The sequence below is a fragment of the Curcuma longa genome, chromosome 17 (genome assembly GCF_044706935.1).
Source record: "Curcuma longa cultivar G26 ecotype Majalengka, Jawa Barat chromosome 17, ITB_CL_G26_1.1, whole genome shotgun sequence".
In the NCBI taxonomy this organism is placed as follows: Eukaryota; Viridiplantae; Streptophyta; class Magnoliopsida; order Zingiberales; family Zingiberaceae; genus Curcuma; species Curcuma longa.
The window spans coordinates 800,752-815,560 of record NC_133877.1 but is presented as its reverse complement, the minus strand read 5'-3'; the positions used below and the strand labels follow the sequence as shown (position 1 = coordinate 815,560).

At 37.2% G+C, this 14,809-nt stretch overlaps 2 protein-coding genes across 2 annotated transcripts; one reads left to right on the top strand and one right to left on the bottom strand.

The window, feature by feature from the left end:
• Nucleotides 1-923: 923 nt before the first annotated feature.
• On the bottom strand, nt 924-1,355 carry LOC141811442 (zinc finger protein ZAT7-like). Its single transcript, XM_074699478.1, has one exon. It carries the CDS (start codon nt 1,353-1,355, stop codon nt 924-926), a length of 432 nt encoding a protein of 143 aa, XP_074555579.1.
• A 192-nt stretch (nt 1,356-1,547) lies between these two features.
• Nucleotides 1,548-10,250, top strand: LOC141811440 (type I inositol polyphosphate 5-phosphatase 8-like). The gene is made up of 8 exons (XM_074699476.1): nt 1,548-1,677; nt 8,297-8,438; nt 8,509-8,622; nt 8,921-9,188; nt 9,260-9,444; nt 9,520-9,619; nt 9,690-9,838; nt 9,926-10,250. The coding sequence occupies exons 1-8, from the start codon at nt 1,548-1,550 to the stop codon at nt 10,248-10,250; spliced, it is 1,413 nt and encodes a 470-aa protein (XP_074555577.1).
• Nucleotides 10,251-14,809: the final 4,559 nt, after the last annotated feature.

Here is a 14,809-nt window from a genome sequence, read left to right as displayed (position 1 = left end):
TATCAAGTACAAACACATTAATTGATTCCTATTGTTAATTAAAAGATTTAGCCAGTCATTTTTCTTAGTTTATTTGTCACTTTTATATAAAAAATTGGATTGTTGATAAAGAAAGAAATATTAAGTGCATTAAAGCATAATGGCTCATACTTATTTAGGTTTGGATATATTAATTAAGGATCTTATTCTTCCATAGGAAGAGGTCAAGTATGAGTGGAATTTAATGGTCTTTTTAGGATTTATTTATTTAGATTAAAATGTAATTCAGGAGAAAAATATCATAATTTAAAATCTTAAAAGAAAATAACTATGCCATTTTTTTTAGGCCAAAACTATCGTATGGCTATAATTTTGACCAATATTAGCACATTTTTAAATTTATATTTACTATTTTTGAAAAAAAAAACTAATGTATTCCTATATTTATAGAATTTCTATCATTTTAATCCTATTATTTTTTTTGAAATTTTTTACAATTTGTGATTGTTTTTTCATTTATAACCTTTCTATTCTCTTTTTTATTTTCACTCATCATCACATTATTTTTAAATATTAAAAAAAATCTTACCATTTTTTAATTAAATTCTAATTAAGTTATCTAATTCATAGGTGATGATGATCAATGAACTTTCTGACCTCAATTATTCTGATCATTAAACATATATAATTACAGATTCAAGAAACATATAAGATACATAATAATTTTAGATATATAATATTCATATTCTATGTTCATGGATTCAAGAACAATGGAGGAGAGTTTATAATTATAGATTTATGAAACTCAACACCCATAGAGCTAATTAAGCAATTCAGTTAATTCTATGAGCATTTCATAGAATATATATGATTTTAAGCATTTATATTAACTAGAATTAGCATTACTGAAGAAAGTGAAAACTAATTAAGCAGTTAATTAATTATCAAGCGCTATATGATGAGCAATTTGGGACCAAATCGACGGCGTTCGAGGAGCCTTCCTCTTCGCTAATAACGAATTGGAGGTGCAGCTCGCTCTCCAGCGGCGGCAAGTTCAAGTCCAGCCACAGCAGCTGCTTCCCCGCCGCCATCGTCGCTCCCGGCTTCGCTGCCACGGCCGCCGTCTTGTGGCGGCGCATGTGGCCTCCGAGGGCCTGCCCCATCGGGAACGTGAGGCCGCAGACGGGGCAGGCGTGCGGCGCCCGGCTCGTGCGCAGGCTCAGCATCTGCCGCGGCGCAGCTTCCCCGCCGCCGCACCTCAGCTGCCGCGCGTGGGCCGTACGGTGCCCGCCTAACGCTTGGAAGGTCGCGAACCTCCGGCAGCACGTCTTGCACTCGTACAGGCGCCGCTGCTCCCCCCGCTCTCCTCCGGCCATTAATAATTAGTTAATTATTAATTAACTAATAATTAATTCCCCTCGCTAGCTAACTAACTAATTAACCTCTCGATCGTACGTAGGGTAGGTAGGGAGGAGGATTAAAAGACGTACTGCAGGATCTGCAGCTGGTACGTGCACGGAGATCGAATCAATGCACTTGACGATCGAGGAGCAAGTTATATATCGACGATGGAGGTCTTCGCGCCATTAGTGGAAGTGGAAGGAAGGGAAGAGGAGGAGAAGTCAAGTCACGCCACGGAGTCCGCGACCGCGTTTCCCGCACATCAGGGAATTATAGCTAGTAGTGCAGATCCAGGATGTATCTATATTCATTCTCTATATCATGTAAATCTACTTAGTGCAATAGTTTGACTTAGCTAGTTGACCTAGAATGAAGTCTTTTTGGAGGTGGTACGGCGAGAATTTATTACTTTCACATATTATACGGGATAAAAGTATAAAACTAATTTATCTTTAAAGTTATGAAATGGTAAGATCGTTTCATCAAGAATAAAGAAAATATTTTAGAACTGTGTTTATAATTTGGTTCGCGAGATGTGTCATGAACGAGATTCAAAATACTTAAGTTCAATCAGTCAAATTATGCCTCTTTTGACTAGACTAATCGGGAAGATTTGTGATATAGTGAAGTCTCTGGATTAACACGTAATTGCTAATGAAACATCACGTGACTGTAAAATAAAGAGGAGTAGAATCAGTAAGAAATATTAGAAATATTTAAGAGGTGGGCAATTAAGAAACCAACATCCTCAGGTCCTGATGGTAGTTATCCATGATGTCTAGGACCTAACCTCTGCACCTACTCGCCTTCATGTATTGACCTCATCTCGACTTCAAGTCCGGACCTCGAGTTTCAGTCTCAGCACACACTCGATATCACGCGTCGACTCGAGTACTGACCTCGAGTTCCAGTCCAGCACTCACTCGATATCACGCGTTGATCTCATCTCGATCTCAAATTTCGATTTCAGCACTCACTTGGCATCACGTGTCGATTTCATCTCGACCTCGAGTTCCAGTCTCAGCACTCACTCGACATCATGCTCCGACCCCATCTTGACATCGAGTTTCGATCTCAACACTCACTTGGCATCACATATCGACCTCATCTTGACCTCGAGTTTCGATCCCAAGTTCCGATCTCAGCACTCACTTAGCATCATGTATCGATCCCATCTTGATTTCGAGTCTTGACCTTAGAGCCTGCTTAATCTAAGGAGTCGATCGACCAGCACAATTAGGAGAGTCTAAACTGTTTCTTCCGAAAAAATAAGAAAATATCTCAAAAAGACCTGACTTTTCTAAATTGAAATGGATATTTCGGAATAACAATTTAAACGGATATTAACAACTCTATAAAAGAAGTCTCATATCCATCGATACAGGTACACACATATCAATCCTAATTTTTTTTCAAATTATTAAACTCTTTTCTCACGCAAAATCCTAATTTGAGCATTAGAGTAGTTTGCCGGGATCCACCTCTGGTATCATTTTAACTCTCTTTTTGTGTATTTTTTAAAGTCTTTTTATCTTTCTGGACGACTATCTTCTAGGAGCGTACACGTCAACAGTTTGTTCGCCGATAGCTTGATCATATCCACAGTATTTTAGCCAAAATAGAATAGAGGGAAGAAGAAGAAGACGACGACCCATCAGCCTGAGACTGAATTAAGAACCCTAACTCGGGCTCAGTGTGTTGACAGTTACGTTCATCATGCATGCCTGACGAATTCAAGATTTGTGTTTCATAGCTGGATTTGTAGACCGATCGAAGCTAGCTGCAAGTCAAATTGAATGAGTAGTAGTGGAGTGAGATCGAGCTGTGAACTTACTGCTATCGAGCTGGAACACACGGCCGTTTCTGCCACTGTCTGTGAGATTAACAGAAGGAAATCTTTCTCAGATATGCATATATCTTTATTATATATCTGATTACCAACAAGTGCCGTGATTGACAAGTTGTAAAGATGATTTGTTTGAATGGTAGCAATATATTCTAGAATATCCAAAGGGAAATGAAAATTAGTCATATATGATGCTCACCTGTACTCGCCATTCAAATTAAACTATCATTCTAAGGTCAATAACATGTTCAAAAGGAGATAATATAGTTGGTGAGCTATTAGGAGAAGTACCAATTATTGTATATAGGCTTATTAGAATTATAAAAACCCACTACTATCTCTTGTTAATTTGAAAACCTACAAGAGATACACCGATTAACGACGGAAATAAAATTTCATCGTTAAATTTTCTTAACATTTCGATAGCGACCCTCCTTCATTTCCTAATTTATATTCAATTAACATAAGAGAATAAATATTTGAATATAGAAGTTAACTTACTTTATGTAGGGTTTAAACTTCCTCAAAGTTCAGGTTATTGCTGCATGATATTTTTTTTGATTTAATCATCTATAAACAGATGCACCAATTGGCCTGCCATGAAACTAAAAAATAGAAAATATTTCTGGATTTAGTGGTTGTATATCATCAGAATTTCAAGGATATTTGTAATGTCTGATCTTCACGTTATTAACAAAATAATATGAGTAGAAGATATTTTTTCAATCAAATAAGTATTACATATTGAACTTTTACTTTGTTACGTACATTATTCTTCAATCTTCTATGTGGGTGCCTAAGGATCGTGTACGTTGTAATATAAATTTTTAGATTGTATTTAGATATTTGTAGATATACTTTTGTGTAAAGTAGGTTAAACATGTCTCAAGGTTAAATATGTCTCAAGTTGATTAAACATGTCTCAAGTTTATAGTGTGGATTTCAATATTTGTTGGTTTTAATACTTTATTTAGGCCAATACAAGTTAGATTTCGTTTTCAATTTTGTAGATATTTATGGTGTATTTATTCAATTTTGATGAAGTGAAAAAATATTTTTTTACTTCAATCAAGCCAAATTGGACAGAAGTAAAAAATAAATATATACTGCACCACAATATAAAAACTATGAAGTTGTATAAATAATTTACTCTGTCAATCATTGTAACCTGTGAAGTCACATATGATCAACTACTTCGGTACTTTTACGGAATCGATGAAGCAAAAGAACCTTTTTACTTCAAAATCAGTCCAATTTTGAACCAGTTATGGACCGAACAAAGACTTCGGTACTTTTATAGCGAAATAATAAACTACCCCTTTTACTTTATGTGCGTCTACTTTGGTAATTATATACTTATTACTTTGTTGAATATCAGAAGTCTATTAGCCAAATTCACATTGTAAATGTTGCACGCGCGGATAGATTGCATGAGGGGGAATCGGCTAGAGAGATTTGGGATGGAGAGATTTAGGATTAGGGATTTGAGATTGCGTGAGCAAAGGGACGGATTTGGGGTAAACACTACAAAAATAACCACAAATAGCGACGGATTTAATGATCGATTTTATCACGATCATTATTTAACGATGGAATTTATAATTTCGTCGCTAAATAGCAACTGATTATAATTCAGTCGCTAAATTAACGATCGATTATAATTTGATGGCTACTATAGCGATCGATTACAATTCGATTGTGGCCGATTATAATTCGATCGCTACTATAGCGACCGAATTTATGTTCCATGGCTAAATAGCAACTGATTATAATTCGATCGCTAAATTAGTGATCGATTATAATTCGGTTACTATACCATTTTGGGCTTTGCTTTTACTGAAGCTATTGCATTGTTTGTCACGTCGTTATCACCCCGTTGTAATATTGCCTAAATCAAAAAAGTACTGTAACCGCTCCTGTTTATATCTGAGCTCGCACTTATATATACCTTGCCCAGCAGTCTTCTGTTTAATTAATTGAGTATGATCGATAAGGATTTAATTTTTTTTCTTTATTTGTGCACTTGTTCTCAATTTTTTTCTTCTTCACATTATTAGATTAAGTTAATTATATTGAATCTATGCTTGTTTGAATAGTTTTTTCCAGATAATTAAATTCGGCAATCATGGAGCAGTAAAACGATTTGGAATATACAGAGCAAAAGGATTTGGATTTAACAGCGGGGTAAAGTAACTATTGGATGACCATTTTTAACACCCTAAATATAATTTCAGGTTGATTAAATCTTTGCATATAACTCACATAAAATTTTCATTGCTAATTTTTATTATTCATTTAATTATTTTTTTCCTCATATGTTAGGACTTGCATCCTATCAGTTCCGTATGCAGCTTCTCAAGGAGGATGGTTGAGTTTAATATTTTTGATCGGCATTGGATTTATCTGCTTCTATACAGCAATACTTGTGCAACGTTGCACTCAGATGAAGGAATTAAAATATATCCTGATATTGGCATGACCGACCAAACTTCGGTCATCATTTTTAGCGACCGAAGCTTGTTTCGGTCACTAAGGATCGTTAAAATTTTAATTTACTGATCTATGCTCATACAGATCATGTCCAACTTCAAAATTAACTACCCAATATAAATTATGTCACTAAATAGCAATAGAATTTAAGTTTTGTCGCTAAATAGCAATGGAATTTAAGTTCCGTCGCTAAATTAGCGATCGAATTTAAGTTTCATCGTTAAATTAACAACCGAGTTGTAATCGGTCGCTATAATAGCGACCAAATTATAATCGATCTTTAATTTAGCGATCAAATTATAATCGATCTTTAATTTAGCGACCAAATTTAACGACGACGGAATTATAAATTTCGTCCTTAAATTAGCGACCGAATTTAAGTTTTGTCGCTAAATTAATGACCGAGTTGTAATTGGTCGCTATAGTAGCGACCGAATTATAATCGATAGCTAATTTAACGATCGAATTATAATCGATCACTATTTAGTGACGGAACTTAAATTCGGTCACTATAGTAGTGACTGAATTATAATCGACCACGACCGAGTTGTAATTGATCGCTATAGTAGCGACTAAATTATAATCGATCGTTAAATTAACTACCAAATTATAATCAGTCACTATTTAGTGACAGAATTATAAATTTTATCGCTAAATAACGATCGTGATAAAATTCGTTGCTAAATCCGTTGTTATTTGTGGTTATTTTTATAGTGAAAGTTAGTAATGAAATATTATTTTTGACGTTAATTTAGTGATGAAATATTATTTCTATCACTAATTTAGCAACAGATTATTATTTCCGTCGCTATTTGAGTAATGAAATATAATTTTCGTCGCTAATTTAGCGACAAAAATAATATTCCGTCGCTATTTTACTAGAATAAATATATCAATATTCATTTAACCATGAATTAGCAATGGAATTTAAATTTCATCGCTAAATTAGGGACCAAATTAATGTTTGATTGCTAATTAACGATGAAATTTAAATTTCATCATTAAATTAATAATTAAAAAATTAAATTTCATCATTAATTAGAATTTGAATATTAATTTGATTTCATGCTAATTCAGTCACTATAGGTAGTTTCTTGTAGCAGAAGAACACACCATCTTAATTCCATTGTATCTAAATTTTGCATCTCCCATATATATCCAATAAAGGTACGAGGAGAAATTTTGTCATTTTGATAAATAATATCCCATTATTCTCTAAATTAGGACAATCCTCCTCTTAATTCCATTTTCTAAGCAATAGCTAATAACTTCCCATTTTCTTAATTCCATTTACATAAAACTTAAAAAAAAATCTAAAACATCTATTAATTTTTTAGTTCTAAAAAAAATAAGCATACATCGACGTAATAACAATATTCTCCTTTCTATAAGATTTATATATATTCAGTAAAATAGATTAATTCTATGTTGTTTAGCAACTAAATAATTTTCACATTTTGGCCTTTTTATCATATAAATAAGAGATTTATTCGCTTGGATTTAATTAATTTTAATCTCTTTTATATATCATACAAATTAAACTAGTTAAATCAAAGGAATATCTAACTAATTATACTTTAATTACACAGACCAATTAATGTATCTAATCAAGGTCTTAGGAATCCCAAAAAGAAGCTATTAGTTAATTAATTATTGTTATGACCCATCATCAACGTCCTTATCGTGCACGGATAACAACACACTGCTACGACCAAGGAAACAGAAAGAAATAAAGAAATAGCACATTAATTACACCTGGCAACGAGAAGATTAATTAGCACTAATTAATACAATTTCCACGCTTTTATGTTGTCATCTTCTTAATCGCTGCAATTAGGGAGATTAGGACGAGTGTTAAGAAGGCAGGTATATAATAGTTTTTATTATGAAGTTTTACTGTTGGATGGCGATCGGATAACAACTCTCACGCTAATTAATTAATTAATTAAATTAATTAATTGCTAGGTTTAGTGGGTTGGCGAAGGTAGACAGCCACAAGGATGATTGGGATATTAAATTATGTATACGTGTAATAATTTGGTTGGTTATGATGAACTAGATAACTAACTGCCCTGTTTTTTGCATTTAAATAAATGTTTTTTAATTATTAACTAATATAAAAGAACATGAGAGAATTACAAATTTTTCTATTTTTGTGTTATTATAAAAAGATTTTGATGAAGTAAATGACATTTTTCTCACGATTGATCAAGAAATGACACGTATCATCGTCAACCTTTCTGCTGCATAAAAGCCACACCTGCCTACGCTGGCCTTCTTCCTCTTCCTCTCCATTACTGCACTGCTCAACTCTTTTCTGCCAACGAGCTGGTGGTTGCGGTGATAAACATTGAGAAACCTTTTTCAATTAATCAAGCTCGGTGAGTGTTCCTTATCCTTATTTTCTCCATCGTTAGCAAAAATGAAGTCTTCTTAATTTGAACAGAGAAAAGAGGAAATCGATGATTCGCCAGGTAAGAACTGGTCTTTCGTCTTCTGCATCCTCTGCTTTTGGATCTCCAACCTTGACGGCGCTTGCATGATCGATCGGCAAGTAGGCTCCCTCTTGGCCGAAGACAGCGCTGCGGAAGTGGTTCGACATTGACAATGGCGGTCGTTTCCTTTCCGACGACTTCTCCGGTGAGATCTCGGAGCTCGAGAGGCCACTGGAAACCAGCTCGGCAGCTGCTACTACTGCCCCTGCTCCGATTGACAACCTCATGTAAAATCTGAAGCTTAATTCTTCATAAGATCAGTTAACCGCACAGTGTTTATATATGTGCGTGCGGCAGGCTGTTCGTGGGGACCTGGAATGTGGGCGGGAGGACTCCGGGAGGCCCAGGGAAGCTCCGCCTGAGAGATTGGCTCATGCCCACGCCTTCTCCCTCCGACATTTTTGTACTCGGGTATTGCACACACTCAGTTTCGATTCCTAATCGTTATCGAGAGTTTAGCTCCTTCACAGACATGGCGTCGATTTGGACAGTGTCCTTTCGGTTTGAATGTGTTCATGTCGTTTGTATAACTGGGGCTAGCGGAGGGACAAGAACCACGTCGTAGGAAAGAGCAGTCATCATCAAATCCTTACAATAAATATCGTAGACGGTGATCTGATTACATGATCCAGAAGAAAGACTGCTGAAGAATTTCCTAGTTGTTCAGTACAATTACTGCAGAAACTCACTGAGACATTGTGGCGAACAGGTTTCAGGAAATCGTCCGGTTAAGCGCCGGTAACGTGCTGGGGGCGGAGGACACGGGCCCGGCGCGCAGGTGGCTTAGTCTGATTGGCCAGGCACTGAACTCCACCGACGAGGAGGCGCCGGACTCAGCCGCGTACCGCCTCGCGGCGAGCAAGCAGATGGTGGGCGTGTTCCTGTGCGTGTGGGTGCGAGCCGGCCTTGCGCCGCTAGTCTCCGACGTCAAGGTTTCCTGCGTGAGGAGGGGCATCATGGGCTGCACGGGAAACAAGGTTGAACTCCCCGCACCTTCTTCCTCTTCTCCACGCCGGCAATGTGTTCGCTGAAATGCTTCCTGAAGCAGGGGTCGATCTCGATCAGCATGACGCTCCAGCAGACGACGCTCTGCTTTGTTTGCACCCATCTGGCGTCAGGAGAGAAGGACGGCGACGAGCTCAGGAGGAACCTGGACGTCATAAAGATCACGAAAAGGACGCGATTTCCACCGACCAGAGAAAATTGCTCGCCGGAGACAATTCTGCAGCACGAGTAAGCCTCCATCACAATGTTCATGAGCCAATTTATTGCTAGTGGTAGACTAAATGATCCATGAACCCCATGCAGTAAGATCGTATGGCTGGGAGATCTCAATTACAGGTTGGCCGGTGATACTCGCGAATTGTTGCAGAAGAATGACTGGCGAGCGTTGCTAGAGAAAGATCAGGTCTGGAATTGACGACATATGAATGTTTATCCACGAAGATAATGGTTTAATCTATGAGCAACCTTTTCAGCTCCAGATTGAGCAGAGAGCTGGCCGCGTTTTTACGGGATTTGAAGAAGGACCGATAGAATTCATGCCGACCTACAAATACCTTACTAATTCGGATGTTTACACAATCAAACCTGCCAAATCAAGAGGAAAGAGGCGCACTCCAGCTTGGTAACTAAGACCTAATGCAGTTGTGTTCATGACCAAATGACTTTGCACTTGATATGAAAATGGATGGGTTTAATTAATACATTCTAGGTGCGATCGTATACTATGGCGAGGGAAGGGGATGAAGCAAGTGTTGTACGGACGAGGGGAGTCTCAATTTTCCGACCACCGCCCGGTTTATTCTCTCTTCTCGTTGCAGATGAATGAACAGCCGGAGGTAACAGCGGCCGGTGAAGGCAGAGGAAGCACACTACACCATGAGTTCCTCAGCAGAGGCATGGTCGCTGTTGGAAAGACAGCTGCTGCCATGGGCAATGGCGGTGACAGAAATTACAAGAGTAGCAGCTCGTCGTCGTCGTCATGGACGAGAGTGCAGGCGGAGGAGCTGCTACTCCGTTCAAGAACCAGAAGCTGACAGGTCTCGTCTGTTGTCTAACTTTTAATTTTTTTTTTCCTTTTCTTGAGTTAGGAGGTAAAAAGGTAAATCAGCCCTGGTATTAAGCAGGAGAGTACCTGATGTGGAATTTTTATCCCAAATGGTAAGTATAGAGACCTTATGATTATCTAGAGATTTTGAAAAGAAAAGTATAGAGACATATTATCTAAGATTTTAGATTCGAGCCCTCTTAGTAATATATATTTATTGACTAAGGTGCTATTTCGGCAGTAGGTTTTATCAACATAGTGGTACTGTGCCTCTAAAAAATCTCTTAGGGAGTTTTCTGATATGAAATCGTTTCGACGGTGGCACTGATCACTATAAAAAGTTTACCTAATACAGTTTGTCCTCGGGACATATCTGAATTGGTTACAACAAAACAGACTTGCAGAAGAGGACAAGTATTCGAATCTTAACTGTGTCGAGCAATACCATTTTCTATCGTAACCAACTGTAGTTTCTACCTCCTTACAAATGGTCATGAGACCGACCATGTGGGACCGTTGATAAATTTTACCTTTTTTACAAAAGTAGAGTTCATTATTACAAGGTAGATATTGTTAGAAAAAATATCCTCTTGATCAATTATAATTTTTTAATTTATCTTTATATATGTTCGTGACATTGATTTACTTTCTCAATTTCACCTTTTGCTACTGCTTCTCAATCGTCGAAGCATTCAAACCTGGATCCTTTGCAGACAACCAACACTTCATAATCAATGATATCAAGAATCACAACCAGAGATTCTTCCAAAGTCTCATCATCCACCAAATTAATAGAGTTGAACGCTAGCAGAGGATAGAGAACTTTATTAGCTTGTGAGTAGAATTGTTAATTGGTTTGAGTCCAAATAATTTAAATAAATAAATTAAAATTTTATCAATTTAGATCCACCCATGTGGATTGTGGGTTCAAACAGAGCAAGACAAGGTGGGCTCGGATTTATCTGCAGATTGAGAAGGAATGAAGGAGTAGATCCATATAAGTTGCGAGTCCAAATGGGACAGTGTTGGCCTACAAGTCGAATCTAAAATTAGATTATAGCCTATAATGTTTATATATATATATATATTAATGAAAATTATGAATTTTTTTACTAATTGATCCAGAATTAAAAAAAATTATTAGGGATTAATATTTATTTATGAAATAATCAAAATTAATGAATTTAGAGATTTTTTATTTTTTATGGGTTAACTCGCCTTACTTACAATTTATGTTGGGTTGAGTTAGATTAGAAATTTTCAATTTATTAGGCTGGCAGATCAATCTGCTCCGTTTCATTAGATGGATTTTTATGAGCTAATTCAATCCGCTCTGTTCTATCATAAATTGATATGTTCTATCATAAATTGATCCCTCTAACAATGGAGAGGGATGGCTTCCAAAGACAGGTCTTTTTCATGAGATTATGATTGATCAATTTAGCAAATGGGCTGCAGAAGAAGAGGAACAGGGGACTCTTGACATGGAACCTTTTCCTTACAGCAGATCAACCTCCCCAACTATTGTCAATCCTTCCTGAGTTTTTGATTTTTGACAAAGCATGTTAAAGCGAACAACTTGCGTTTAACAAGTGATGTTGGAATTTTAAGAAATGAATTGACGGTGTTAATCCAACAATTGAATTTGATCAATTAGCTCGACAATGAATCAACTGCTCGATCCGATGGGATTCAATATGACAACGTGGACCATATCTCATTTATACTCTTGACATACCCTTTGAGTTATCGAGATATCCTTTCGGGTAATAGACGTACCCTTTTTGATATCGTCATAATTACCGATTTAATCTCGTCGGTTGTCAAGTTATCTCTTCAAATATCGACACACCCCTTTTGGTAAACTTAACCCTACGGATAAGAGTATTAATATCGAAGTGAATACTATGTCTTCTTCTCTTAAGATGATATTACCAGTTTAGGTGCTTATGGTTTGCCAATCGCCTCCTAAGATGCAACGACCTACGTCTTGGGAACACTTTAAATTTTAAACCTGACGAACTTTCAAAGCTACTTTTGAGAGAGAAGAAAGAGATGAGAACTTACAAGCAGTTTTCACAACTTCAAAATTAAATAATTTGAATCAAAAGAGTGAGATTCTTTTTATAGAGACGAAGAGTTACTATAATAATCTGATTGTATACATCCCTTAGTCTTTCAATCCCGTCGAGCCAGAACTATAGTCATCTAATTGGAGTGATAACCAAGTTTGTATTTACTCTTCAAGAGACACTCGCCAAGAAATATACATCCCTTGATCTTTCAATTTCGTTGAGCAAAAATTATAATCATTTAATTGGAGTGTTAATTAGGATTGTATTTATTTTTCGAGAGATACTCGACTCAATGTAAGCAAAAATTAGCGGCCCCCTAGTCCCGGCCCCATAAGTGTCTAAAGGGAGTAAATCACGGACGGCCATTTTAGCCTTTTTATCATCATCGCTAGCGCAGGGGAGGGATCGAATCCTAAGCCTCAATGTAAGCAACTGTCCTGCGCTAACCATGTGAGCAAGCCCGCGGGGACAGAGATACTCGACTCAAGAAGTATACATCAGTTGATCTTCAACATAATAGTAGATAGACTTAATTTCTTGATCAACTGCAACACGTGATGCAATCTCTCTAATTCATTTGTTTTGGCCTCCACTTTTGTCTCATTGAGTTAGACTCAAGTCTAACTTTTGACCAAGTAGGCTTGAGCTTCTATCTAAAGACTTTCATTAGCCCTCTTTTTGGAAAGTTTAAATTCACCATTCTCAACTTTATGATTTTATCCAATGACTCCTACAAAGCCTTAGGTCATCATTATTATACTATACCCATGGTATAATTTTGTTGTCTAGCCTTTTAAGGCATTGTTCTCAAGTAGAAAAATTCTATTTTTTCATATGAATAACTCTCACATCGCTTAAGGTTCATCTTTAGATACGCTAGGGGAATCTTTTAATAGTAACCTTATAAGGTATATTTTCTTCAAGTAATACAACTTGAAGATGATTATATAGAATTTCGTTGATTTCTTTTTAGTAGAGTGAGATTCACAGTTGTCATAATCGTCAAATATCATCTTAATATTATTGGAATTTTATGGAATGGACTGACGGCGTTGATCAAACAGTTGGGTTCAGTCAATCAGCTCGACGATGAATCAACTACTCAATCCGGTGGAGTTCGATATGACAATATGGACTTTATTTCATTTATACTCTCGACACACCCTTTGGGTTATTGAGATACTCATTCTTTTGATAATAGATATACCTTTCTTGGTATTAGATACATTTTCATTAGTTGTTAAATTATCCCTTAGCATATTGACACATCTCCTTGGATAAATTTATCCCTACATATAAGAGTATTACAGATCGAGTGAAAGGCTATGCTTTATCCCTCCCAAGATAGAAGCCTACATTTTAAAATAAGAGCATTCCAAATTTCTAGCCTTGCAGGACGCATGACTGACTACTCGCACAAGGCGGCATGGTTGGCTGCTCGCACGTGGTGCCTCTACGGGCACTCGCGTTGCTATTTTTTTCTTCTTCATCTTCCTTACCGTAAGGATTCATCCCTCATCCTTTGATTTTATTTTCCTTTCTCTTCCTCAGCTTCGGTGGATTTTTTTTTCCCATAATGATTCCTTTTCTTTCTCAATTCGCATCTTAAGTAAATGGAGCATTAAGGCACACATTAATTTCACCACGTGTTTATTTAATTAGGAATCTTTATTCATATGATATTATTTTAATCACAATTATAATCCTAGACCAAATCAACAGAATGTTAAGAACGTGCTTTGACTTTCATGCGTCGGCACGGTCCATTGGCTCGCCGTCGCAGTCCAAACTTCCATTTGCCTCGCATTCAATTCCAGTTGATCAATTCACGGCGGCGGCCGGTCGACCCACATGCATTACGAACGGTTCAACTTAAAAGACCGGCCTTCTTCAAAATGCTTCTAGAAAGATCGCAGCTTTACTAATTTGTGTAATAATAAATGCCGAGGACTGCTTAGACTACCTATGGAAGCTATTTTAGAATACCTTTGTTTAACGTTACAGGTCCCTAAAGTTAGGTCTTAATGCGAATATGCGATCTGACACAAGAATAAGTTACTTGTTCCATTTTATCATCAAAGAAAGATTTATTTAAAGAAGAGAAAGGTTGCCTGCTCACGTCGACCACGTGAACCATGAATTATAAAATCAATATAATTCAAACCAAGAAATAGCTGACAGCTGGATTGGACCCAGTGTTGTTCCGTCTCTCTGGAACAGACAGTTGAGTGCGTGCCGTCCAAGCGATGCGCTGGGGTCTGCGGCACCGTCAGTCGAGACCTCTGGCAGGGATCAGGAAGGCATCCGGTCGGATCGAACGGTCGTGCTTGGGCCTGCATGCAGAAAGCAAACGCGTCGTGACCGAAGGTGGGTCCCAAAGGCATCTGGGCAATGGAAAAGCGCCACGTCGAGTTGCGAAAGAAAAGGCATCGGGTATGTGCTGATTCCGATTCGCCGGATCAAATGATCGGAA

Bases quoted from the DNA above. Each gene is read 5' to 3' on its own strand.
- LOC141811442 (XM_074699478.1), bottom strand. From the start codon at position 1,355: ATGGCCGGAGGAGAGCGGGGGGAGCAGCGGCGCCTGTACGAGTGCAAG.
- LOC141811440 (XM_074699476.1), top strand. From the start codon at position 1,548: ATGGAGGTCTTCGCGCCATTAGTGGAAGTGGAAGGAAGGGAAGAGGAG. The intron at 8,439-8,508 runs GTAAAATCTGAA...TGCGTGCGGCAG, and splicing joins GCTCCGATTGACAACCTCAT to GCTGTTCGTGGGGACCTGGA. The intron at 8,623-8,920 runs GTATTGCACACA...TGTGGCGAACAG, and splicing joins TCCGACATTTTTGTACTCGG to GTTTCAGGAAATCGTCCGGT.